The 25,175-nt window shown below is 39.1% G+C and overlaps 1 protein-coding gene and 1 long non-coding RNA gene across 2 annotated transcripts in view; both read right to left on the minus strand.

The window, feature by feature from the left end:
- The window catches only part of SCLT1 (sodium channel and clathrin linker 1), a 194,831-nt gene that overhangs the window by 97,273 nt on the left and 72,383 nt on the right, over positions 1 to 25,175 (minus strand). The window contains exon 9 of the mRNA XM_040966760.1: positions 23,263 to 23,333. Coding sequence (XP_040822694.1) covers positions 23,263 to 23,333 — 71 coding nt within the window. The remainder of the gene's footprint in view (positions 1 to 23,262; positions 23,334 to 25,175) is intronic.
- On the minus strand, positions 15,070 to 20,104 carry LOC121147062. Its single transcript, XR_005882323.1, has 3 exons — positions 20,019 to 20,104; positions 15,228 to 15,230; positions 15,070 to 15,080 (listed from the first exon to the last, which is right to left on the minus strand). It is a non-coding gene; the product is annotated as an uncharacterized LOC121147062 (long non-coding RNA).

Raw genomic sequence — 25,175 nt, forward strand, 5'->3', positions numbered from 1 at the left:
AAAGAGTGCCATCTTTTGCCAATACCACCAGGACAATTTATGTCTGTAGTATACTAACTCACTGCTTCCTAAACATATCATTTTTTTTTTCACACATGGTACAGCACTAGTGTTCTTGCTTCTTTTTTCTGACAAGTTCAAAAGTCCTCCTGTCTTCTGTTTTCATTAACTTCTCCTGGGCAAAAAATTCTACAATTAGGATTTTTATCTATAACAGATGGCACTGCATTATAAACATTACTGTAGGAATTCCTTAGAGCTGTGAATTCATTTTAAAAAAAGAATGTGAAATAACTGAAGGCAATGATTTATCTTAATTTATTTTTAAACCCTTAGGAGACACAAAAGTACCTGGTATATTGGAAATAAGTCAATCTATCATGAATGAGAAAGAGGTCAAAAGGTTGGGGAGAGAGGAAATGAGAACCAGCTATAGGTTTACCTTTGTCTTAATATTTCTATTTAGTAGTGAGTATACTCAATTTGATATTTATAGATAAAAATTCTAGAAAAATAATTTTGTGAACAATTCTTCCAAATACATTATCATCCAATACTCATTCAAAAAGGATCTCCTAACAAGATAAATATCGGGCATTGGATTTAGATTTAATTTTTAAGTCATCACAAGGAATAGAGGAGTGTATGTGGTCTAGGGTTTAAGATGCTGGTTGAGAAGCCCCTGTCCCATGTCAGAGTGTTGGGGCGGGACACTGCCTCTGGCCCCTGACTCAGCTTCTTGATAAAGCACACCTAGGAAAACAGCAGGCCATGGTTTGAAGAGCTAGGTTTCTATTACCCACATGGGGACACAGACAATTGTCTGGGCTTTGTTTGCCCTAACCTTGCCTGTTACCTGCATTTGAGGACACAAGTGCTCTCTATCTGGGCTTTTCAAAATAATACATAAACGAGAGGAAAAAAATACTCTCCAAGTATTTAAAGCACTAGATTCCTTAAAATAGAAATACGTATTTTGTGGGTGGAAATGATTGGTAGCTTACAAAGATTTATTCAATTCCAATTTGTTCCACACTTATATACCTATTTCTGCTAGCTTAGCTAAAGAAGCTCCAGAACAACAGTCATAAAGTCATTCTAGACCTGGCTCTAACAGCAAAAATGTCAACGAGGACAATCACTTGAACACCAGTATCACTAAAATGAAGATTAAAGCATACAGCTCACAGTATGATAATGAATCTCAAATAAGTTGAATGCAAGTGCTTTATGCAATTCGCTGTATTTTATACAAATGTAGCTATAATCATCATCTTGTCTTTTATTAGATTAAGTTGCCAGGAACTGTGTAGTATAGTTTTGATTTACAGCTGCACTGGGAAAGCTCTAGGGATGCAAGAAATCTGGCCTTGACTCATAGCCAATCTATGAGCAGCAGAATTTTTTTTATTCTATTTTTGTGAACAGCAGGATTTATGATGTTGTGCTTAAAGTCTGAATATTTCCTGGCAACCCTAAAAGCTGATTGTTTTTATTGCTGATTTTTACCTGACATAGATAGCTATGTGAGCAAAAGGGCAAATACACACACACACGCACTTTGAGGGGAACTTTTGCTTGGGGTACTTCTAAAGCCAAGATTAGATTTTAGTGGTTTAATCTGGAGATATGTATATCTACCTTGAACTGGGCTCCTGGATGGTATAGGGACCCACAACGTTTGCTAGTCTATGATACTCTTCTTGTTGCATGATATCTGTGTCTTTGAATGAGTCATTTGAAAATAAATTGAGCAGTTTTAGGAGTCTTTCAAATATTCCAACTTCTCAAATATGTGAACAGAAATAATTCTGATTTCATCTTATAAAGGAATTAATAATATATTCATATGAATAACATGCAAATGGTTTAAATATAAGTTTGCTTATGTATATGATTTTTATGAAGGTAAAAATATTTTCATTTTAGGAAATTAATTGGAAAACAAATGATTAGTTAAATATTAAAAATCCTAAAGTATTTTTTTGAGTTTTTTCTTTTGCTTTGCTTTTCTAAATGGGAAAATAGAAAACACAGAGAAAAGTGCATAAAGCTGAAGTATATGCTTTTCCCAAGTAGTCGTTCACCAAGCAGTTACATGACAACACCCACATTTTTGAAAAGGAAGACCAAGCACTTACGTCGCCCTCCTAGTCATCACCCACAACCTCTCATCTACAGATGATCAACATCTTGACTTTCACAGTAATAACCTTTTAGTCTTTCTTTCAATTTTTATAAATTGTCAATGCACTTTACTATTATTATTATTAATCTTTTATTGTTATTATCATTTTATGATACAGCTGCACAGGTCCCTGGGATTTCCCTTATCCCCTCCCTAATTTCCCCCCGACCCCACTGAGTTTCAATATGTTATTACTAAACATACACAGTCACATGTTGATTATTGTGGGCATGGACAATGGCAAAGAGTCCAGCATTCTATTGTCATATAGTAAATCCTTTCATCGGGAGTCTATCTTTAGTCTGGAAGTAGAAATGCATACTGCATTGTATCCTCACATCTGGATATGACAGTCTCCATTACACAGTTACTGTACATCCCCTTAAATGAAAAGTCACAGTACAAATACAACAATAGGAAGAAAAGTAGAAATTTACAAGGCCATGAGGTTAAATTATATGCTGCTAGATATGACAGTTTCCATTACACAGTTACTTCATTCCCGTCAATGAAAAGAAAGTATTCTTCTCAATGAGAAGAAAGTATTTAAAGAGATGGAACTAACAACAACAACAACAACAACAAAAACATCAAAATCCATGAGATATAGATTCCGCTGATTTTGTTGGTGAAATGTGTCTCTTCTAGGCAACAAATAGATGAGTCTTGTTTTTTTTAATCCAGTCTACTAATCTATGATGTTTGATTGCGCTTAAGCCATTTACATTCAGGGTTAATACAAATAGGTGGTAATTTGGTCCTGTCATTTAGCAATGGTTTATTCTTTGATTTAGTCTTCTGTTGTCATTTTACTGGGATGTTCTTCCCATTTGCTTTTGGTTTTGGTAGGTGCTATTCCTCCTCTCCGTCAAGAGAACATCTTGAAGTATCATTTATTTGTAGGGCAGGTTTGGAAGAGGCATATTCTTTTAACTTTTCTTTACTGTGGAAGAATTTTGTTTCATTTTCAAAGACAAAAGAAAGTTTTGCTGGATATGTTATCCTAGGCCGACGATTTTTTTCTTTTAGAGTCTGGAATATGTCACTCCATTCTCTTCTTGCCTGTAGAATTTCCTGTGAGAGGTCTCCTGTGAGTTTAATTGGTATTCCTTTACATGTTAGTTGATTTTTTTTCACGTGCACATTTAAGGATCTTTTCCTTATGTTCAACTGAAGAGAGCTCGATGATCATGTGACTTGGTGAAGATTGCTTTTGGTTTAGCCTGTTGGGAGTTCTGTGCCCATCTTAGATGTTGTTTCCTAAGTCATTCTCTAGATTAGGGAAATTTTCCCTTATTATTTCATTGAATACACCTTTGATCCCAGTTTCTCTTTCTGTAGCTTCTTTTAAGATTCGTTTATTTTTATTGGAAAGCTAGATATGCAGAGAGGAGGAGAGACAGAGAGGAAGATCTTCCATTCAATGATTCACTCCCCAAGTGGCCGCAATGGCTGGAGCTGAGCCAATCCAAAGCCAGGAGCCAGGAGTTTCTTCCAGGTCTCCCACGCAGGTGCAGGGTCCCAAAACTTTGGGCCATCTTCAACTGCATTCCTAGCTTCATGTAGGGAGCTAGATGAAAAGTGGGGCTGCTGAGATTAGAACCAGAACCCATATGGGACTCCTGGTATCAAGGTGAGGACTTTAACCCCTACGGTATCATGCTGGGCCCTCCCATAACTCTTATATTAGGCCTCTTAATGGTATCTTTTAATTCTTGAATACCTTTTTGGCTTGATCCAGTTCTGCTTCCAGCTCTTTGTTTGCTTCCCTCTGGTGACAGGAAATATCTTCTAATTCTGAGATTCTATTTTCTACTTCATTCTTTTTGGAGACTCTCTATTGTACTTTTAATTTGTTTCACTGTACTCTTCATTTCTAATGTATCAGCTTTCATTTGATTCATTTCCAGTATGACATATTCCTTAAATTCCTTGAACATCTACTTTATGTGCTTGTCATTGCCAATAAGAGGCTTTATAACAAGTGCTTTGAATTCTGTATCTCACATCTTCTTGATGTTTTCCTCAGTTAACTCTGAGCTTGGCATAGGGTTTTGCTCCTTTGCAGGGGAGTCTTCAGCAATATTCATTGTGCCTTTGTCTCTTCTTTTGCTCTTGGTCATTGTACTTCTGGTTATCAGATTCTTCTCCTTGGGGAAGGTTTCTAAGCTGTGTCACCCACAGGTCTGCAGTTAGATTTTACTTATTGCAGTTGGTACATGGCTCTTTGTTTGCAGTCATTTGTGCCACTCCTTCCAGGGAGTTCCAGGTCTGGGTTCTTATGTTAGACTTGCTCCATGGTGTCCGTAGCCTCAGCTCCTGGCTGACCACTCTCCACCTCCTGTGATACTGTGCTGAGTCTGCACTATTGTCTCTACAACCCTTCTCCCACTTCCAATTTGAGCAGGTACCAGGATTAGGGAGACACCACGTATCCTATATAGCTAGGTTGTTGTTGGTGACACTCGCAGGAACCTGTTGGCTGTTATGTCTGAGGGTCATGCGGACCTTTTCACCTGTACAATGCTATAGTCAGTATTATTTTCCTGTGGAACCGTTGCAATCCACTTAGCTCAGTGAGTTCTTGCAAGCTCAGCACATACGCAGCACACTCTTCCTGTAGTCCTAAAACTTTTGTCACACTACAAAATGGCACCTGACATGCCACTACTAGATTTCTTGATCTGCTGGCTCTCAGGCCTGAGGGCTATCCGAACCTATCTTGCTTGGGTGGATCCTCTAGCATGCCACGTTGTTACAGATCACTGAACGAGAAACGAGTTCACTCCCAGCTCAATGCATGTACAGTCCTGTCCTATAGCCCTGGCTCCATGCTTGATTCAGCACCCTGCCCTGGTAAATGCAGAAGATGGCTCAAGTACTCGGGCACCTGCATCCATAAGGAAGACCCAGATGATGTTACTGTTCTGGCTGGCATAGCCCTGTTGAGGGCATTTGGGAAATGAACTGGCAGCTGCAGTGCTGCGTAACTTTTCTTTTCTTTTTCAGTTTTTATTTTTAATTTGAATTTTATGGTACAATTTTATAGAATCTGAGATACTGCCTGTGCTTCTTAAATAACTAAATAAATAAAAAGTAAGTGACAGCAGCAATAATAAATGTAGATATTTTCACACACCTTAGGGATTGAAATAATCTGTCTCCCTAATTGTATGAATCAACTTTAATATCTATTAGCACACGCTTTGTAAATATGATATATGCTACATAAATACTAGTTATGCCACCTGGATACTAAAGTAGAATGCAGGTGGACAAAGATAATTAGAGTTATCCCACACAGCCAACACTAGCAAGGAAGTTATTTCATTTACATTAAGGAGCTGAGAAAATTGAAGTTCAGGCAGCAAAATAACCTGCCTAAATTAATCAACCTGCAAATGACTGCCCTGGTCTGAATATTTGTGTCTCCTAAAAATTTACATGCTGAAAATCTATATGAATATAATTCCCACATAACAACTCTGCTATTTAAGGTTACCAGAATCATAATATTCTGTTGTAGCAGTCCAAATGGATTGTGACAACTATAGAACAGAAACATAGACCTGGAGCAGACTTTAAAACCTATCCTTTTTATACTTTATGCAATAAAGAAGCACATTCTAGGCCTTCAGGAAAGGTGTATGCAGGGCATTTGTTAAAGAAAAATAGAAATATCAGTAAAAACACTTTGAAACTGGGGCCAGTGCTGTGGCACAGTGAGCTAAGCTGATACCTGCAGTAGTATAGGTGCCAGTTTTTTCCCAACTATGCCACTTGCAATGCAGCTCCCTGCTAATGTGTCTGCAGAGGTTGTGACAGATAGCCAAAGTCTCTGGGCTCCTGAACCCTGTGGGAGACCCAAGGAAGCTGTGGCTTCTGGCGTCAGCCTGACCTATCGCTGGGCACTGGAACCATTTGGGAAAACCATAGGGTGAAAGATCTGTGTATTTTCCTCTGTGACTCTGCCTTCCAATTAAATCAATTTTCATAAAAAACTCCTTGAAACAAAATATTAATTTACTACTAGAAGCAAAAGTTCTTAACCACGAGGTTATGAATTTTATTCTTGTCAAACACCCATATGAGAAATCTCTCTTTCCAGGATTTATTTTTGTTTTTAAAAGAGATTTATGGTTTTTTTTTTTTTTTAATTTTGAAAGGCATAGTTGCAGAGAGGGGAAGGCACGGTGAAGAGGAAGGAGAGAGGAAGCGACGGGGAAGGAGAGGGAGCCAGATTGGAAGTGGAGCAGTCAGGACCTGATTTGGTGCTCATTTGCGATGCTGATGCCAGAACTGATTCCTTATCCTGATGCACCACAGCACTGGCCCCCAAAAAGGAAACTTAATTAATTGTAGTTCAAGACACAGTTCCACTCTTGATCAATGAGTTTCAAAAGTAAAGTCTAACATTCTGTCCTTTAAAGATTAATAGGAAAGGTTAACAAATTTCGAATAAGGGGTGAGTGTAAGAATGTTAAGTAACACTGAAGTAAAATGCATAAGGAAGTAGAAAATGATAACAAAGCCCCATTTCTTATCTTAAAACCTGTTTTCTATGTTCAACAAACTAGCTGCCAACACATAAGGAACTGTCTGGCAATTCTATGACTAAGCACATCTGCTCAGGGCCATTTCTCATACAGAATGGTTTCCAAGAGACACTATGAATCAAAACTAGTGATCCACGGACTCCAAATTTCCATAGCATTTTTATAATAGAAGACACAATATTATTCAAATTGGAACATGAAACATCTGAGAAAAATCTGTTATCTCAGCTAAAATAAAAGCTATTACCTGGCAAAAATATATTTAAAGAATAACGTAAAAATTATCAGCACACAAGCTTCTGGAGAAAAATATTCCTTTGCAAAAATGGTGAAAAGCTGATAAGATGAATACACAAGCTATTATTTATATGATTTTATTTGTTGCATTTAACTGGAATGATATTGAAAGCTACATGCCTATCACATCAGCTCTTATGTTCCTTAACAAACTATTTGTCATTTCATGATCTCATTTTAAGGTTTTCTTGATTTTACTGCACACTCAAATACAGAGAGTATTAGACATAAAAATATTTAAATGTCCTTACTATCCATTTAAACTTGAAGATTATTGCTAATGAAAACCAAGTTGAGTCAGTAATGTCAGTCTATAAAGATAAAACACTGCAAAATCTTTTAATTCATCGTGTAAAGCTTTAACTATAACAAAATAATATCTTCATGTATGTTGTTTTAGAGATCAAACCATATTCTCGCATCACTGAAAAATACAAAATATGATTTTCTAAATAATGACAAAGAAATCAGCTGTCTTTTAAAGAGAAAAGGACAGAAACCGAAAAATCTATGTAAACAACTTACCTTTATTCCTCCAACAAAGTGTAAGCTAATTAATTATTTGACTGACTAAATCACTCAAAAATAGTTTCTGAGCACCTGCCATGTGTCTAGCATGGCAGATGATGGTTAGATTAAAAAATCACCAAATCAGGCTCATGTCTCCAAGGAGCCTAAGGTGCAGAGCAGTTAAGTACGATAAAGTATCAGAAACGCTGTGACATGTACTCTATGATGCCAACAGTTGAGGCACAAAGGAAGAAGAAGGCACGTTCGGTTGTACCTCAGAAACTGAGAACACTCTTAATAGATGATGTGCCACTTGAGCTGTACCTTGGAAGCTGACAGGCTATTGCTCAGGAAAGTGCATCTAAGGTGGCCCCTACAATGTGAGCGAAGGTACCGAGTGAATCTCTCCTTTTTCCTTCCTCCCTGCTCTCTGTAACTTTTTCAAAACAAACAAGTAAATCTTAAAAAAACAAAAACAAAAACAAAACAAAACAAAACAAAAAAACCACGGGGGCCAGCTTTGTGGTATAGTGGGTAAAGCTGTGGTAGGTGATCTCAGCAGTTCACATGGGTGCCAGTTTTTGTCTCAGCTGCTCCTCTTTCTTTTATTTGCATTTAAATTTTTAAAAAATTTTTATATGTTTTTAATGGTCCAAACGTTTGGGCCCCTGCCACCCACGTGGGATATCCAGATGAAGCTCTTGGCCAAGGAATGAGCACTGTGGCTATTTGGGGAGGGAATCAGTGCTTGGAAGATCTTTTTCTCTATTTCTCTTTCTCTCTGTAACTCAAGACAGTGAAAATAAATAAATACATTTTTTTTTTAAAAGTAGGTAACTAGGAAATAGCATGACTTATTTAGAAAATTAAAATTACTTTAGAAAACTGAGGAACAGGAAGATGCAGAGCAAGCAGTTAGGGCTCAGGTCACATATGTCATCTGAATAATTTGGATCACTTGTAGGCACTTGGTAGCCATGGAGGGGCGTGACATGATGACATTTTATTTGATACAGTTTATTTTGATAGCAGTATGAAAAAGGAAGATGGTGAAAATATAAGCTAATTTGGAAGTTACTGCTGTGGTTCAGATGAGAGGGACTGAAGCAAAGTAGTAACAGTGTGAGAGAAGTCAAGGATCTGACCCTTGTAAAACAGAAGTGGCTTATAAAGTAAAGAATTCATGATGTCCCTTCGCTTTGTGAAACAGGAATTGGATGTTACCACTCACAAATACAGAGAAAAAGTTCAGGAGCTAGAACAATAAGCAGGGTTCGGTAATGAGATCTTACCCCCATAGACACTGAAGTCACAGGCACAAAATTCAAGGAGTCAAATTAAAATGATTCTGAGGCTAATGTAACACACCATACAAACTTCTTAAAGACTGCATATGCCCTCAGAGCACATACATACATGTACAAACTCTCAAAAAATGTAAACTGGTAAGTTCTAAGAGTACCAATGTCTATTAATTAGATCATTGCTTTTAACAGAAATTTTGATAATGGGACTCTGAATAGAAGTTAATACAGACTTCTATGCAAACACTAGCCTTTGTAGTAATTCTTTCACAAAGATAATGATTATTCGTAAAAGATAAACATCAATGACAACCATTTGTTTCAAAGACTCTATAAGACAGATGTAAAATCTGACTTAAAAATCATTTCCACAATCCTGTTATTTATATTCTGTAAACAAATACATATGTCAGAAGTACTGGAAGCAAAATAGCATAGAAATTTCAAGTTAAATGAATAAGTGATGAGTGGATCTACAAGAAGAGTAAAAATCTGGTTGGATGAATGACAGAAGTGTTTGTGAAGAAGGTAAGTTTTATCCAGGTTTAGAATATTATACCCAGATTTAGAATACTGTAATGTTTCTGAAAGGCAAAAGGAAAAGAACTACTAATTTTCTGTCAAATAGTGATGTGACTGTTGAGAGGAGTACGTGCATAACTGGCAGGTCGGGGAAGAACAGGGAAGTGAAAATTCCTAAGGAAATAGAAGCGAGAGTATCTGTAGGGAGGGTATTTCCCAAGAATCTCAAAAAGGAAAATGGTAAAAACTCACATGATTTAAAATTTTTACAACAATTTACTAAAAAATAAATGAAATTAATATGCTTCAGAATAAGTACAAATATAATGCTAATGTTGAAAGTTTCTAATTTATTCCTGGCACGGAGTATGCAGAACATCTCAAAACCTAAATTCTGGTAATGTCAATATGCCTATCATTCAGAATCTGTCAAATGTGAAAGCAACACCCTTTTTCCCTAAAAGAAGCATCTGCTAATCCTTATGTTGCTTCAAATCTGTGGCAGGAAAAGCAAGCATAGTTTTATGTGTACAACTCTGAACTGCTTAATGTTAAGCTATGGAATACTGTCGGTAAATATTGTGTCAGAGAAGCTCATGGACAATTAAACACTTTTAGGCCCTTTTAGACTTTCAAAAAACGATAAGCAGCTTTATCATTCTCTAATCTCAACTCTAGAATCTAAAGTCTCAAATGTCCACTAATCAAATGAATCATCCATACAGATGTCAAAAATCAACATCTACTCATCACATTTCTTTCCCAGTCGACTTCGATTATTAATATGCTTGCTACTTTGAATTCTGTCAGAGATCCAGGTTTAAAAGTCTCACTGGATTAGCAATTATAGGATGTGAGTTCTAATTTGGTTCTTTTATGACCCATTCCCAATTCCAACTCATGCTGGTGGGGCTACAGCCTAGCCCAGCCCAGCAGACCCCCAGTCCTGAAATTAAGACGCTACTGTTTTGAACTGACATAGAACCAAAGCCAAGGCAACAACTCCAATGATAGCCTATGTTTCATCTAAACAAAGACATCTCTTTCAATGAAACCTACTTCATAAAAAATGGACATATTATGCCAGATGTGTAGGTATCAATGTAGGAATACAGGAAACGTGAGAAAATAAGCATTACAGCAGCAAAAGAGCACAAGTCTCTGGAAATAGATTTCAATCTGAAGGAAATCTAAGAGACACTTGAAAATGAATAATGATCTGAAGGAAACTGAATGAAATACAAGTCTAGAGAAAGAATGTTTAAAGAAATGAAAAAAACAACAGATGACAAGAATGAGAAATGCAGCAAAGTTATATAGATCATTATAAAGAATCAAACAAATTATGAGGTGGAAAACTTCAAACAACTAAATAAAAAATTTAAGTGAGAGCCTCAACAACAGAATAATCCAAATGGGAGAAAGTATTTATATGGGGGAAAAGACTGTTTTAAAATAGTCCAGTCAACAAAAATAAAGAGAAAGGAACTGAAAGAATGAAGAAAGCCATCCTGCTCTACTTTCCCAGGCCAGAAGCAGGGAGCTGGATGGGAAGTGGAGCAACCACAACAGGAACCGGCATTCATTTGGGATCTTAGGCATGCAAGGTGAGGATTTAGTTGGGCCCAGCATGTTCTTAGAACTGTAGACCCCAAATGAGCAGTAGGTGAAAAATAAGAGCCAGAGTAGAAACGTGAAATTTTAAAAGGAAGAGAAGAGAAAAAGAAAAGAAAGGAAAAGAAAGGAAAGGAAAAATATGAAATTGGGGCCAGCAATGGGCTAATCCTCCACCTGCAAGTGCCAGCATCCCCTATGGGCACTGGTTTTTGTCCTTAGTGTCCCACTTCATATCCAGTTCTTTGCTTGTGGTCTGGGAAGGCAGCGGAGAACAGCCCAAATCCTTAGGCCTCTGTCCCTACGGGAGAGACCTTGAAGAAATTCCTGGCTCCTGGCTTTGGACAGACTCAGCTCTGGCAGATGCAGCCATTTGGGAAGTGAAGTGGAGGGTGGAAGACTTTTCTCTATGCCTCTCTTCTCTATAAATGCGACTAAAAAATATTAGGAACAGATGAAATAGAAACAAAAGAGAAAAAATTCAAATAAACAACATTAGAGGTGAAAAAGGAGATGTTACAACCACAGAAATACAAATGATCATAAAGAGCTATTAAAAATAACTATAGGCTAACAAACTAAAAATTTTCTTTTTTTTTTAATAAAATTTTATTTTGACATTCTTTACATAGGTAATTAGGGTAAGAAGGTTCAAGGGCTACAGGAAAGTGGATAAGACTAGTATGTTTTCCAAACTAAAAATTTTCAAAGAAATGGATAAATTCCTGGATACCTAAAATCTACTAAGATTAAATTAAGAAGATAAGGAAAATCTAAACATACCCATAGCAAGGGATTACATTGAAACAGTAATTGTGTCTCCATCACACAAAACTCCAGGACCTGATTGCAAGCTGAATTTTAAAAAAATTAACTCCGATGCTTTTCAAGCTATTCCATAATTATGAAAGGACAGAACTCTATCAAACTCTTTTTATGATCACAGCCTTTTTCTGAAATCCAAAGGCACAATACAAAAACTACACAAAAACATCCTTCTACAAGGATATAAAATATGCCTGGTATATAATATATAAAATTATTGCATACATAAAATTATGTTAATATATAATATATATTATACGGCACATATTATATGTAATTGCAAACATTATATATAATTATAATATAGAATAAAATAATTATACAATCATATATAATAATATACAATACACAAATATAACATTTACAATACAATAATAATATAATTCCAACATAATATATGATTATATATAATAATTATAAATATATGATATAAAATATATTATATATAAGATAAAATTATTAGCAAAATGTTGGCAAACTAAATCCAACAAGACATCAAAAAGATACATTACGATCATCAGGAATTTATTCTAGAACTGTAAGAGTGGATCAGTGTTAGCAAATCAATAAACATCATAAAACACACCAACAGAACGAAGAAAAAAACTGTAAGACTACCTCAAACATTTTATTACAGTCAACACTTTCATGTTTAAAAGTTTCAACACTTTGGATATGAACATGTCTCAAAATTAGGAAAATTATGATATGAAAAAAATCAACAGCTAATATCATACTGAATGGGGCAAATGGCAAGCAAATCTGAAAGAATTTCCTCTTACGGCTAGAACAAGACAAGGAAGTCCATCTTCACTAATCTTATTCAATACAGCATTGAAAGCTTTAGCAAGAGCAACTATGGAGAAGGAAGAAAATAAAGGGTATTGAAATTAGACACAAGGAAGTCAAAATATCCATGTTTATAGATGATATTATGTAGCCTTAAATGCTCCACCAAAAGAATGGCTTTACCCGAGAAACCAATTTGGTAAAGCTGCAGTGCACAAAATAAACATGCAAAATACCACAGCACGTTTATACAAAGACAGTAATCTTGCTAAAGATAAATCAGAATAAAATTCCATTTATAACAGCTACAAAAAAAATCAAGGTCTATGGATAAATGTAATGAAAATTGAATGACCTCTACAACAAAAGTTATAAACGCTGAAGAAACCAATCACCAAGGATACACATAAAAATTAGAGAGATATCCCTTGCTTATGAATTGGGAGAATGTACATCATTATAATGTCTACATTACCTAACACAATCTACAGATTCAAGAAATCTCTATAAAAATGTCAATGACTTTTTTCAGAATTAGAAAAAAACAATCTTAAAACTTACATAAAACCATAAGAGATCCAGAATAGCCAAAGCATACTTCGGGAAAAAAATTAATCACAATATCTGATTTCAAAGCATACCACAAAGTGATCATAACTAAAGTAGCATGGTATTAGCATAAAAACTGGTACACAGATCCAGGAAATGCATACAGAGCCAAGAAATTAATCTATGTACACACACCCGTGTGATTTTTATCAAGGATGCCAAGAACATAAACTAGAGAATGGATTGTTTTTCCAGTAAATGATGTTGGCAAAAGCATACATTTTTAAGCAGAATAAAAGTAGATCCCTACCAGTGAGAATATATAAAAATCGACTCAAGATAAATGAAAGATCTAAAACTAAGACCACAATCTATGAAACTGCTAGAAGAAAGTTAGGGGAAACGCATCAAGACACTGGTGTAGGTGATGACTTCTTGGATAAGATTCCAAAAGCATAGACAACAAAAGCAAAACTAGACAAATGGAATCATATCAAACTCAGCAGACTGCACAGCAAATCATACAATCAATAAGGTAAGGAAACATCTCACAGAATTAATCCTTTCACTTGCAGCAAAATGTATGGAACTGGAGGACATCATGTTCTGTGAAATGAGTCAGACACACAGAGGATAATATTGCATATTTCCTCTTAATCTAGAACCTAAAACAAAGATACTGAATCTGAACAAAGTGTTGACACCAGCAGCAGAGTGGGGTGGGAGTGATAAAAGCAGTTTGGATCAAAAATAGAGGAAGTTATGTATGGTTCATTAATCATAAAAATATGAAGTAATAAGGAACTGGGATGAGGGGTTTATATGAGAAGTATTTGTGTCTCAATCTCTTTTGTGATTTAAAACTTCTAAAATAAAATAATTTGAGATATATTATTAGATGTATACATTAACTAGTTATAGATGCATGCATACATATACATTTACTGATATAGTTATTACATATATGTTTTTATGCTATAGATTCATACTCTTTCAATTAAACAGTAACACAAAATTACTTAAGAAGTGGAGAGACAGACGCACGACTGTCATTTGTAGTTCACTCTCCAAATTCCCCAAACACCAAGACTGGGTTGGGCTGAAACTCAGAGTCAGTAACACCATGCAGCCATCCGGGGTGGGTGGCAGGAGCCATCACTGCTATCGACTGCGATCTGCACTAGCAAGAGCTGCAATGAGGGGTGGGTGGTTATGAATCCAGGCACTGCAGCATAGGGCAACAACATTTCAAGCAGTATCTCAAACACTCTGCTAAAAGCCCAGCTTCCAGAAATAACTTTATTTTATTTGAAGATTTCTTTGTTTTTATCTGAGAGATATATTTACAGAGAAAGAGAGAGAGCAAGGAAGCTTCCATCCATTGGTTTACTCCAAAAATGGCCACAATGGCCAGAGCTGAGTCATTGTTCTCGTTCCTATTTTATCTTTATCACGTGCATACACACATGCAAGGCATATACATTTCATCCTTTTACTATATACATAATGAACATATGTAGCTCAAATATGTATCCACAATCGATATACAACATTGTTTAACATTCTTGAAAGATATATAGGTCGTATCATACTGTAATCTTTTATACTTGGTGATTAAACCTTGTATTTTTTTTTTAATTTTATTTTTATTTGAAAGGGAGTTACAACAGAGAGAGGAAGGACAGAGAGCGAGAGACCTTTCATCCACAGGGTCACTAACCAATTGGCTAGAAAGGCCAGAGCTGGACCAGTCCGAGGCCAGGAGCCAGGACTCTCTTCCAGATCTCCCATATCAGTGCACAGGCCCAGGCACTTGGGCCATCTTCTGCTGCTTTCCCAGGCACACTTGCAGGGATCTGCATCAGATGTGAAGCAGCCAGAACTTAACTCAGTGCCCAAATAGGATGCCAGCACCGCAGGCAGAGCCTCTATGACACAGAGCCAGCCCCTAAGTACAGCCATGCACTTTTGATATTGGCCAATCAGTATGGGAATTACTAACCTGTAAATCTAATATAAAATAATCCAAATGCCAAAATGTTCATAGTGCCAACCTGATGCCACAGTGATTACCCCCTGAGCTCATGAATAGGTTACAGCTGCCATCCAGGTACACTGAGAAGACTACAGAAATATTCCCTCAGGCCACAACAGAGGCTTCAGCTGACACACAACTTCACTAGATGAAGGGCCTCATCCCCAACACATCCTATTATCTGAATTATTTCAAAACGTTAAAGGAAAAATCCAAAATCTGATTTCAGGTATTTGGGCTGAGTATTTCAACATGTTAAACCTAAATGGTGTTATTTTATTTTGCATTTTTATTCAGAAATGTCTATTCACATCTTCTGATATAATTTTCTATACAATTTTAGTTATTAATCTTAATGCGTACTTTTGCGAACTTTTATTTTTTGCGTTTGTAGTGTAACATGCACTACAAACGGCTTTTCAAGGGTCCAACACGATAGCGGAGTGGCTAAAGTTCTCACCCTGCACGCAATGGGATCCCATATGGGTGCCAGTTCTTTTTTTATTTTAAGATTTATTTATTTTATTACAAATTCAGATATACAGAGAGGAGGAGAGACAGAGAGGAAGATATTCCATCTGATGATTCACTCCCTAAGTAAGCTCAATGGCTGGTGCTGTGCCGATCCGAAGCCAGGAGCCAGGAACCTCTTCCAGGTCTCCCATGTGGGTGCAGGGTCCCAAAGCTTTGGGCCATCCTCGACTGCTTTCCCAGGCCACAAGCAGGGAGCTGGATGGGAAGTGGGGCTGCCAGGATTAGAACCGGCACCCATATGGGATCCCGGGGCGTTCAAGGCGAGGACTTTAGCCACTAGGCCATGCCGCTGGGCCCATTGGTGCCAGTTCTAACCCGGCGGCCCTGCTTCCACATCCAGCTCCCTGCCTGTGGCCTGGGAAAGCAGTCGAGGACGGCCCAAAGCCTTAGGACCTGCATCTACATGGGAGTCTCAAAAGAAGATCCTGGCTCCTGGCTTCAGATCGGTTTAGCTCTAGCCGTTGTGGCCGCTTGGAGAGTAAATCGGCACATGGAAGATCTTCATCTCTTGTCTCTCCTCCTCTCTGTATATCTAACTATCCAATAAAAATAAATCTTGAAAAATATGGCTTCTCACAGACTGCATGTCCCCTTTCACTTGACCTACATTGTTTTTCCCAAGGGAACTTTTCAAAAAGGAACAACAGGTTAACCTATCAATCTCTTCCATTTTTAGCCTGTGTTTAAGTCTTGACTAAGAAATATTTCCCAGTAAATATTAGAGGTTCTTGCATACTGTCAATAAGAAAAAGTGTCTTTTATTTATTAAGCTTACATATTGTAATGCTAAAACAAATAAGTACATAACAGCATAAAGCAAAACTTTGCAGATTTTTCTCATTGGCAACAGGCAAAGAGGATTGCTTCTCTACTGTGTTGTACTATACCCTTGTCATACACAAAATTTATATAGAGAGGGTTTATTCCATTCAGTCTTCAAGATCACTCTTGTAAATAACATTGCATTTTATTCTTTTACAGAACAACCTTGGTAATTGACATGTTACAAATGAAAGAAGCTAACATTCGATTATAAAGTGTGTCATACATACACCAAGAGATGAAGAGAAAGGGAGGGAGGAGGGGATGGGAGGAAGGGAGAAAGCAAGAGTGAGTGGGAGAGGAAAAGCTATAGGTATTTTACATTGGTTTTAATTTTAAGTATTTGGCAAGACTTATCTCACACTAGAGAACTGAATCTTCCTGTTGAAGTTAAACAGTTTAAGTTTTCCACTTACTTTCTCAAAAGCTCATGCAACTATTTCTTTCCTGAGAATTTGTACTTTTTTCATGTGTTCCAAGCTTAACCATAAATGTTCCTAGAAACACACTATGGCCTTTAAAAAAAACTATTGGACTTGGCTCTGTGGAGCAGCAAGTTAAGCCATTACCTTTAATGCTGGCATCATAAATTAGTGTTTTTCAGAATTCTGGCTGCTCCTCTTTAAAGCCAGCTCCTTTCAAAAGTACCTAGAAAAGCAGTAAAGGACACGTGGGAGACAGGTGAAGCTCCTGGCTCCTGGATACAGAATGGCCCAGCCTAGGTTATTGTAGCCATCTGGGAGTGAGCCAACAGATGAAAGATCTCCCTCCGTTTCTCCTTCTTTCAACATTGAATTTCAAACAGTCATATATCTTTTTAAAAAGTCTGTCACATACTATTACTTTTTGTGTCACCTGGGTTGTCCGTTTTCTTTTTCTTTTCTTTTCTTTTTTCTTTTTGCAATCATAAAGCAACTTTATTCCTTCTCGGTCCTGAGCATTTTAAGTCTCTTCTTTTTTTTTTTCCATGTTGTTTCCTTCATGTTTAAAGGGAGCTATTAAGGGAGAAGGCCCACCCAATTTCCCACCCTCCACAGGTCCCGGATGTAGGGCATGCTCTGAGGAACTTGCTCAAAGTGGTTTTGATATTTCAATAGTTATGAATCGCTGCCAATCTTGCCATTCCAAGCACTATGAGGTCTTCGAAAAATCCACTGATTGACATAGTCCATCATAACTGAGATGGTTGGTTGACCTGTTCTATCTTCTCTCTTTTCTTGGTAAGGGTTCTGAGTCCAGCATTTAGATTAGGAAGATCTCCAAAGAAACTTTGTCTGAGGCGTTCTCAAACCAGATTCTTGTATGTGCTAGCAAGTACAGGGCCTGGCACCGTCCATCGCCCTGATCAGCTGGTAGTTGTAACTGCTGGGTTGGTTCTGTTTTCACCCCCGACTTCCACTGGAACCAATGGGTGTTGTAGTCCAGCCTGGTTCTGCCCAGCACATACATGGCCCTCACTTAAACCGGTGGGAGCTGCAGCCTAGTTGGAGCGACCAACAATAACCCCCACCAGGCCCGCCCCTACACTGGTTTGCCAGTATGTGTAGCAGTAATCCAGTCTGTCCCATACCCCATTCCACCCCAGCCGCTGTCCTAGTTTTATGTCCTCCCGAGGAAGTGGTAACCCAAGAGGGAGGAGCCCACTATTTCCCTCCAAGGCCTCTCCCACTCCCAGATTATGCACTCTCCAAACAGTTCTGTGGTTTGACTTGACAGAACTAGCTCCCAGTGCCAGTTTCTGCCAGCTGATGCTGTGGCTAAGCCCAAACAACCCTCACCCACTCTAATTTTGTTTGCACCAGTAGGAATAATCAGCCCAGCCCGGCTTTTCCCTGATCTAGTCCACATGAGGCGCACAGGTGTGGTAGCTCTGCCTAGTCTGGTCTGCCCCCATCCCAGCCTACATTCTGCTGCGGGAGTAGCTGTCCAGCAAATGAACCCTGCCTTATTCCCTGCCGGCTCTGCCCCCTCCCTTCCTTGTTCTCACGCTGGTTGGGTGCTGCGGTCCCTTCCGGTACAGGCAACCTCACCTTGGCATTCCGTATTGGGCACTGGTCTTTGTGCAACCAAACCTGGCTCGACCCACACTGTTCTGGTGCTTGGATTTGCCAGTGGATGACGTGGACAGATTCAGCCTGTTCTTCCCTCAACCCCTGCCAATTGTATGCCAGTGGGTAACCTTCCATGGCCTGTTCTGGGCTGTTTCCTATCATGTTTCTTGCACTTACCTGCCGGGTCTGTGTCCTGCCAGAGGAGTTGCCCAGGCTCCTCCCCATCAAAACCTCTCCCAATGCCAGGTTTCACGCTTACCAGTGGGTCCATGAGCCAACCCTACTCAGTCCACCTCCTGTCATAGCAGGAACTATGGCGTTTCCTGACTGGCCTTCAACCCAGTCTGGTTCTTGCTGTTGGATGTTTCAGCCCAGCCATAGTTTGTCCATGACCACATATTGCTCACACATGGCTCAGTAGGGGTTTGAGACCTTGCCTAGTCCATCCCACATCTGCCCCGGTCCTCTAGGACACCAGGGGGTATTGGGGTCTGGTCTGGTTCGGTGCATCCAATCCCAGTCCACACTTGTGCCAAGGGAGACTACAACCGTTTCCAGATCAGAATGCAGCCCCCATTCCAGGTCACACGCCCCTTGGCAGGAACCTCAACCCAGCTAGGGTACTCCCCTTAGCTCCCCAACCGGGCCTGTTCCCAGCCATAGATCACTCACATGCTCGTGGTTGCTCTGACTCAGCTTTGCACAGCCCCTCACCTGTCCCGAACTCTGCCTTAGACACTGTGGCTTAGCGTCCCTGGCTCCCACAGACCAGCAGGTACAAGAGCCTAGCTCGGCATGACCTGTGCTCCCTCCTGGTTTCTAGTTTTGCTTGTGGGCTAAGGTTTGCTCAGTCCTGCCTGATCTACTCTGTTCCATTACCAGTTGATACATTAGCCAGCTGTTGGAGCTACTTTTCCCAGGTTGTCCAATCCCCAGGTGTGGACCACATGTTCACCAGCGGGAGCTATGACTCGTCAAGGGAGTTTCCCAAGTTCTTCCACTTAATCCACTCCCAGACCCAGTTCTCATACATCCATTGGGTTTAGGCCAGTCCCCGAACAGAGTGGCCTTTCATTTGGCCTTGTATGAGATGGTGAACGTTTCAGCCCGGCCCACCCCACACCCTAATCAGGATGCACATTCAGGTGCTGCTGCCCTGACCAGTCCAGACTATTGGGGGTTCCTTTACCAGTGATTAATGGCAGGCTCCTAGGTCACACCTAGCTTAGTCCATCACCACTCCAACTCTTGAGATAACCAGTGGGGCTAGAATTTTCACAGGATGTGGCCCATACCTCCCTCACAGAATTTACCCCCGGTTATGGTTTTTGAGTGCTAGTTAATGTAACGGCTTGCTTAATTGGACTCTTCTCCTGATCCATCATCATGTCAGGTAACATGATATAATTCTGCAGGACAAACAAGCTATAGCTTCTGCATAGACTGGAATTTGGAGGTCAGCATTGTTCACTGATTACAAGTTTTACAAAGGAAGAGTTACTGCCAGTGGGAATCTTTACGAATGTTTCAGATCCTAGAAGCACAATGGGTTCAACCTGGAGCTAATTAAGCAGCGACACAAAGAACCAAAACCCCAGAGCTCCCTGGCCTGGCGGCCAGCAGGCAGAGCCTGGCACCTAATGGCGCACTGGCCACCCGGGGAACAGCTCACCACGTGCACATGGCGGCTGTGGTCTGGGATTCAGGCATGAGATGCCCCGTCCTGAGACCCACCAGCAGCTGGGAGGCTGCTGGAAATTTAAATTCCCAGGCCCAAGGTCGTGCCCCTCCCAAATCCCATTCACTGCCCAATGAAGGTGGCGGGTGGGTCCCGGACCTGCCCAGTCATGGAGACCTCCCCCCTCGTTGTACTCACCCCAAAGGGAGCAGCCCCCGGGAGCCCAGGCAGGCCTGGGAACAGCTCACCACGTGCACATGGCGGCTGTGGTCTGTGATCCAGGCATGAGACGCCCCATCCTGAGACCCACCAGGGGTTGTCCGTTTTCATTGAGGATGACATTTTCTTGATTCTTGGGCAAACTAGATAATTTCTTTTTATTGGAACCTGGGCATTTGAGGCATTCTAAATTCTATGTAGAATTTAAGCTAACTTTATTAACTGATTTCCTCTGATAGTGCTCCACTGGGAAGAAGAACCGTTTGCTTTATTCCTGCTCAAACCAATCATAATTCTGAGAGGTAAAATCCTAAATGCCATTTTTTAATGCTGAAATCATGAAGATCAAATGCTTAAAGTCTAAAATGCTGTGAAAGCAACAATTCCAAAAGACTAAAATCCAAAAATTGCAATTCTGAAAATCACAATTCCACAAGGGGGAGAAAAAAGGCCATGTAAGAGGGGTACAAAGCCAAACACAGACAGGGAATAGCGTTTTCCATTTTGCATGGAATAGGGAACCAAATCATGTAACCATGCTATTAATTTTGCCCCTTCACACACACCACTATGTATGCCTTCCAGAAACATCCTTTGGCAAAGAATAAAAAGAATTCAAAAAGCTCAGTGACCTTCTGAATCAAAAACACCTGCTAACATAGAGGTTCTTCCACTATTTCAACACACATTACCTGGCAAAGTATTCTTGGTTAGGGATTCAACTGTCAAGGAAGAAAGACTTCTTGTATTTACTCCTAAATTTAACATAGAAAAAATAGCATATGCTTCATTTTGGTTAATGTATGGGTGTTTCAAAATTATCACCACTGTATTTTCAAAATGTATACAACTCATGTCGTTGTTGTAGCTTCTTGTTTATGCATTAATGAAAGAGAGAAAACATGACAGATGAGGTGCAATCAAGGCTGTCAAAATGGATTTCAAGATGTTACCAATAAAATTTGCTATTTCATTACGCTAAACATACTTCATGGAAATTTCAGGCAAGTAGAACGGTCATACAATATGGCATTGATAAATGATACATTGTTTTAAATCGCATCATTTGTTTGCCTCAGCATTCCTTCCAGCTATTAATTCCATAAATTACTAATGAATTAACCTATGTTCACCTAAGGAAGTCAATATAATTTAATTATATTCTAATGATTTCAAGCTAAGACAAAACTTCATATGTCTAGCCTTCTGAATTGTAAGACTTGTGACCAAAAGGAAGGAAAGTAAATACAAAAATTTGGAGATTCTCCTGTGAAATCTATTAATACCATGATTACTATACCACTAGACCACCATACATAAAATGCAGTATTAAATTGTTTGAATCTTACAAACCCTGTACAGATAGTCCCTGACTAATCATAATTCAGTTTTATAGCAAACATTCCATAGAAACTGTACTTCAAATTATGCAATTTGATTTTTTAGTGACATGCCATATGATTCTGTTGGCACAGGATTATGGCAGCAAGCCACAGCTCTGTCATCCAGGAAGGTAAATGACCAACACTGCAGCACAGAGGCTTCCTTACTTGGGATGGGACTACATCCTGATAAACTCATCACACTAAAAATATCATCGAGAAAAAATATACTTACTATCCAAATTAGTCATCAAAAAGGAAAAATACACTAAGACAATTTTAAATTCAGGACTGTGTACTAAGTTGCTAAGCTATGAGGCTTAGTAGGTTGCATATATTAAATTCATTTTTGACTGAGGACAGTTTCAACTTTTAACAGGTTTATCCATATAAAACCCAATAATTAGATGATGAGTATCTGTACTGATGTTGGTTTTCTTCTCTTTCCCTTACCTGTCTCACATCCCAGTATCCCACTGGGGTTTCCTGGTATTATAGCTTAAAACAATCACATGCCAGGGAACTGTCAGGGTCTTGTTACAAAAGGTGTCTGAAGAATGATATGAAGTAGTGTAGAAAAATCTCTAAAGTTATTGTTTTTTCTATAACCACTGCTTTTGTTATCATGGCACATCATGTCACATATAACAGTACTTCAAAAATTCACAGAAAATGGAACTTGTTTTGATGTATTCAAGGAGTAATCAAAAAGTTGTGGAAACATGTATTCTGAAAATCGTCACGTGTGGGTTTCAAAATATTTTAGCACCAAAATACAAGGGGAATTTAAAAAAATCTTATTAAAAATTTGAGTTAAAGATAACCTTCAGCTTGATGCAATAGGGCTAACATTTATTAGATAAAGTCCTTGCCTTACAAGCAAAGGATCCCATATGGGTGACAGTTTGTGTCCCAGATGCTCCACTTTCCTTACAGCTCCCTGTTTGTGGCCTGGGAAAGTAGGATGGCTCAAAGCCCTGGGCCCCTGCACCTGTGTGGGAGACCTAGAAGACTTCTTATTCCTGGCTTCAGATTGGCTCAGTTCCAGCCATTGTGGCCACTTGGGGAGTGAACCAGCAGACAGATAAGATCTTTCTATCTATCTCCTTCTCTCTGTATATCTGCCATTCCAATAAAAATGAATAAATAAATAAATATTTTAAAAGAGATGACCTCATTTCATTATAAGAAAATTAAATCATTAGTTTCCTATTGCATGAACTTATTTAAGAACTGTTGTATTACAGTTATCTCCTCTTTAGTCTCTTCCAATCCTAACAGATAAATATTACAAAAAGTAGTAAGAGAAGCTTAATAAAATAAAGAAAAAACCGTTCATGAGAAAAACTGTAAATTCTCTAAAGAAAAAGAATCATTTTTGAAATACCTAAGTTGTTTTCGGAGTTCTTCCATTTCTGCATTCTGTTCAGTAATTGTGTTCAGGAAGTGTTGGTTAGTCTGTTGCAAATAATAAGAAGCATTTAGTAACATATAAAAAAAGCATAGCTTCAAAGATGAATTATATCTCATATATAAGTAGCATACAAAAAAAAACCATGAAGTGATATGATTGACTACGGTTAGATACATTTGAGTGTGAAATGTAACCTCGGGTGTCTTTTCCTTATCTTTACTGCTTAGGGGATAGGTCACAGAAAACGAAATGCTGTCCACACACATCAATTCTGCCCTTTCTCCAGAAAGAATCTAGAAGTTTATTTTCTTTCTTTTTTAAGATCTATTTTTATTTTTATTGGAAAGTCAGGTTTACAGAGAGAAGGAGAAACAGAGAAAGATTGTCTGCTGGTTCACTGTCCAAGTGGCTGCGATGGCCACTGTTGGAACACAGCCCGTAGGAAAGCTGGGACAGCGGAGGCCGATGGGACCCTGTTGAGAAGAGGCTCCAGGAAAGAGAAGACAGGAGGTCTCTCACCCACAGTGTGTTCTTGCCCCCAGTGAGTCCTTGGATGTGCCATCATGCTCTTCTTGAAGATAGGTGGACATCTGTGCTCTGTCTAGTTAATCAAGGACAGACAGTACTCTTTATCTATTGCGTTTCAATAACTTTTTGACTAAGTCACCTTGTTAGCTTTGTATTCTCTGTGTTCTTAGACATGATCTAATTCTGAGTTAGATTTGAACCATTGTTTCATGAAATGTTTAAAAACTGAAATCCTGGAAATAAACTTTGTCAGTTGCCAAAAGAGAGCACTGACCCCCTATTTCTCCTCCCCAGGAACCTGCAAGGTAAAGTTGCAGCCACAGCTAAGCTGATGCAAGTCTAGGAACCTGGAACCTCCTCTGGGTCTCCCACATGGGTGCAGGGTGCCAATGCTTTGGCCTGTCCTCTACTGCTTTTCCAGGCTACAAGCAGGGAACTGGAAGTGGAGCATCTAGGATATAAACCAGTGCCCATATAGGATCCTGGTGGTTGCAAGGCAAGGACTTTAGCCATTACACTATGGTGCTGGGCCAAGAAATTTATTTTGGAAAGGGTGCTTACCAGCTTTGGCAAGTCTGGTATAATATCATCCTTAGATTTAATAAATTTTTGATTAATGTCTGACTTCCAACAAAGAAAATTTGTCCAGAGATTGAGGCTTAGTGTTTGTGAGAAAAGAAGTCTAGAGCTTTCTATTGTAACATGTTGCTCAAATTATACTGAAGGTTATTTTACTAGGGCAGGTACTGTGGTGTAGCATGTTAAGCCATCCATTACAGTGCCTGTATCCCATATAGGCACCAGTTTGAGTTCTGTTTGTTCATCTTTCGAACCAACTCTGTTAATGAGTTGGGTAAGGCAGTAAGGATGGTCCAAGTACTTGTGCCCCAGAACCCACATGGGAGATCTGGAAGAAGCTCCTGGCTCTTGACCCAGCCACTGCAGACATTTGAAAAGTGAACCAGAGGGCCTGGTGCGAAGGTGTGGTGGTTAAAGTCCTCACCTCAAATGTGCCAGAATCCCATATGGGTGCCGGTTCTAATTCCAGCGACCCTGCTTCCCATCCAGCTCCCTGCTTGTGGCCTGGGAATGCAGTCAAAGATGGCCCAAAGCCATGGGACCCTGCACCCACGTGGGAGACCTGGAAGAAGGTCGTGGCTCCCAGCTTCAGATTGGCTCAGCTCCAGCTGAAGCAGTCACTTGGGGAGTGAACCATTGGACAGAAGATCTTCCTCTCTGTTTCTCCTCCTCTCTGTATATCTGCCTTTGCAATAAAAATAATCTTTTTTAAAAAAGTGAAAAGATGGAAAATCTCTCTCTCTTTTTCTTTCTCTCCAACTGTGCTTTTCAAATAAACA

Source organism: Ochotona curzoniae, unplaced genomic scaffold, assembly GCF_017591425.1.
Source record: "Ochotona curzoniae isolate NIBS_2020 unplaced genomic scaffold, NIBS_Ocur_1.0 scaffold_4506, whole genome shotgun sequence".
Classification (NCBI taxonomy): domain Eukaryota; kingdom Metazoa; phylum Chordata; class Mammalia; order Lagomorpha; family Ochotonidae; genus Ochotona; species Ochotona curzoniae.